Source organism: Vollenhovia emeryi, unplaced genomic scaffold (genome assembly GCF_000949405.1).
Source record: "Vollenhovia emeryi isolate VEMERY1.0 unplaced genomic scaffold, V.emery_V1.0 DF940226.1, whole genome shotgun sequence".
Taxonomy (NCBI): domain Eukaryota; kingdom Metazoa; phylum Arthropoda; class Insecta; order Hymenoptera; family Formicidae; genus Vollenhovia; species Vollenhovia emeryi.
In genome coordinates, this window is record NW_011966140.1 from 9,488 (window position 1) to 11,264 (window position 1,777).

At 32.9% G+C, this 1,777-nt stretch overlaps 1 protein-coding gene across 3 annotated transcripts in view; it reads right to left on the reverse strand.

Moving 5' to 3' along the window:
* The window catches only part of LOC105556203, a 10,851-nt gene extending 9,331 nt beyond the window's left edge, over nucleotides 1-1,520 (reverse strand). The window contains exons 1-2 of one of the 3 annotated variants that reach the window (XM_012003286.1): nucleotides 1,076-1,520; nucleotides 273-459 (exon numbers count right to left, since the gene is read on the reverse strand). In XM_012003286.1, the coding sequence (XP_011858676.1) occupies nucleotides 273-406 (134 nt within the window). In that variant the 5' untranslated portion in view covers nucleotides 407-459; nucleotides 1,076-1,520. The other 2 variants (XM_012003287.1, XM_012003285.1) reach the window with 2 other exon arrangements.
* Nucleotides 1,521-1,777: the final 257 nt, after the last annotated feature.

The window sequence follows — 1,777 nt, forward strand, 5'->3', positions numbered from 1 at the left end:
CAGGGTGACAATTCCAATTATGACATAGGAATTGCTTTAAAAAGCAGCACCTTCACAATATTCCATGCCTCAACACGCAAAGTTTCCACAAACTAAATAGTCAACTATAAGTGTTTTCATTTATTTAAGCACTATAATAACCTCGACGCTTTTACATAAAGATTTTCATGTAAGAATGTTCTAAAAAATCTGTCAGTGAAAGAGTTATTGAGTTTCCTCACATATCGGTATATAATTTATAATGTATGCGGAAATTTAAGTCTAATTATTACCTTCTTCGTCTTGATCTGCTTTTAGATCGGAATTTTCTATCTCTATCTCGATCTCTGTCTCTATCTCTGTGCCATGGAGTTCGGGATCGATTGTGATGTCGATATCGTTCTGGCGATCTGCTCTGAAAACTCATGTTTTCGTAATTCACAATTTCTATGCTGCTACTATCACGTCTGATACTGTGTACTGTAAAAAAAGTAACCATTAGAAGCGATAAAGCTATTAGTGAAATTATAATAGAGTAAGAAGTAAGATAGCCAAAACGGTCCGAGAGCAAAATAGTCCAATGGTTTGTGTAAATTTTTGTACCGTTTCCAATCCATTCTACGCAGCATTACTTTCGCCGTTACTTATAACAGTTTTTTGGGGGGGGGGGGACATTATCGTCATAAAATTCACATATCTTTAAATCAATAAACAATTTCAATATTTAGATCTTAGAATATTTATTGTAAATTTAAGTCTAATTATTACCTTCTTCGTCTTGATTTGCTTGAATTTTCTATCTCCATCTCAATCTCTGTCTCTATCTTTGTGCCATGGAGTTCGGGATCGACTGTGATGTCGATATCGTCCTGACGATCTGCTCTGAAAACTCATGTTTTCGCAATTTACAATTTCTATGCTGCTACTATCACGTCTGATACTGTTTACTGTAAAAAAAGTAACCATTAGAAGCGATAAAGCTATTAGTGAAATTATAATATATTAATATTATAAGCTATAATAAAGTAAGAAGTAAGTTAGCCAAAACGGTCCAAGAGCAAAATAGTCCAATGGTTTTAGGTGTAAATTTTTGTACCGTTTCCAATCCATTCTGCGCAGCGTTACTTTCGCCGTTACTTATAACAGTTTTTTTTTGGTGGAACATTATCGTCATCAAATTCACATATCTTTGAATCAATATAAACAATTTCAATATTTAGATCCTAGAATATTTATTGTATTAAATGCTAGATTTTAGATGATTGAGTAAGCATCTAAATATTTAAATCGCTTATCGATTTAAAAATATGTGAACTTGATGACGATAATGTTCCACCGAAAGAAAAACTGTAAGACCGAAGTAACGGTGTGCAGGATTGAAAACGGTATAAAAATTCATGGATAATATAAAGCACACATATATAAGCAGATATTTGATAAAGACTGCAAAGTGGACGACAAAGCTGGTACTTGAAAATATGAGACAAAAAGATAATTAGTGAAATAAATAAATAAATGCTATTAACATACTTTTAACATACACACACGGAGAAAAATAATTTGCACAAATTGAAATATTTGATTTGCTAGTTATAATACATACCTTTTTTTTCCTTTATCGTTTCTTCCTCCTCCTTTCTCTATCTTCCCTTTCTTCTCCTTCTTCATACACGTAACATAAACTGTCAAAATGACCCTCTTAAATACAAACTGTCGAAAAACCGCAAGTCGAAGCGAACGACTCGCAACGAGATCGACACATAAACTGTCAAAATAACCCTCTTAAATGCAAACTGTC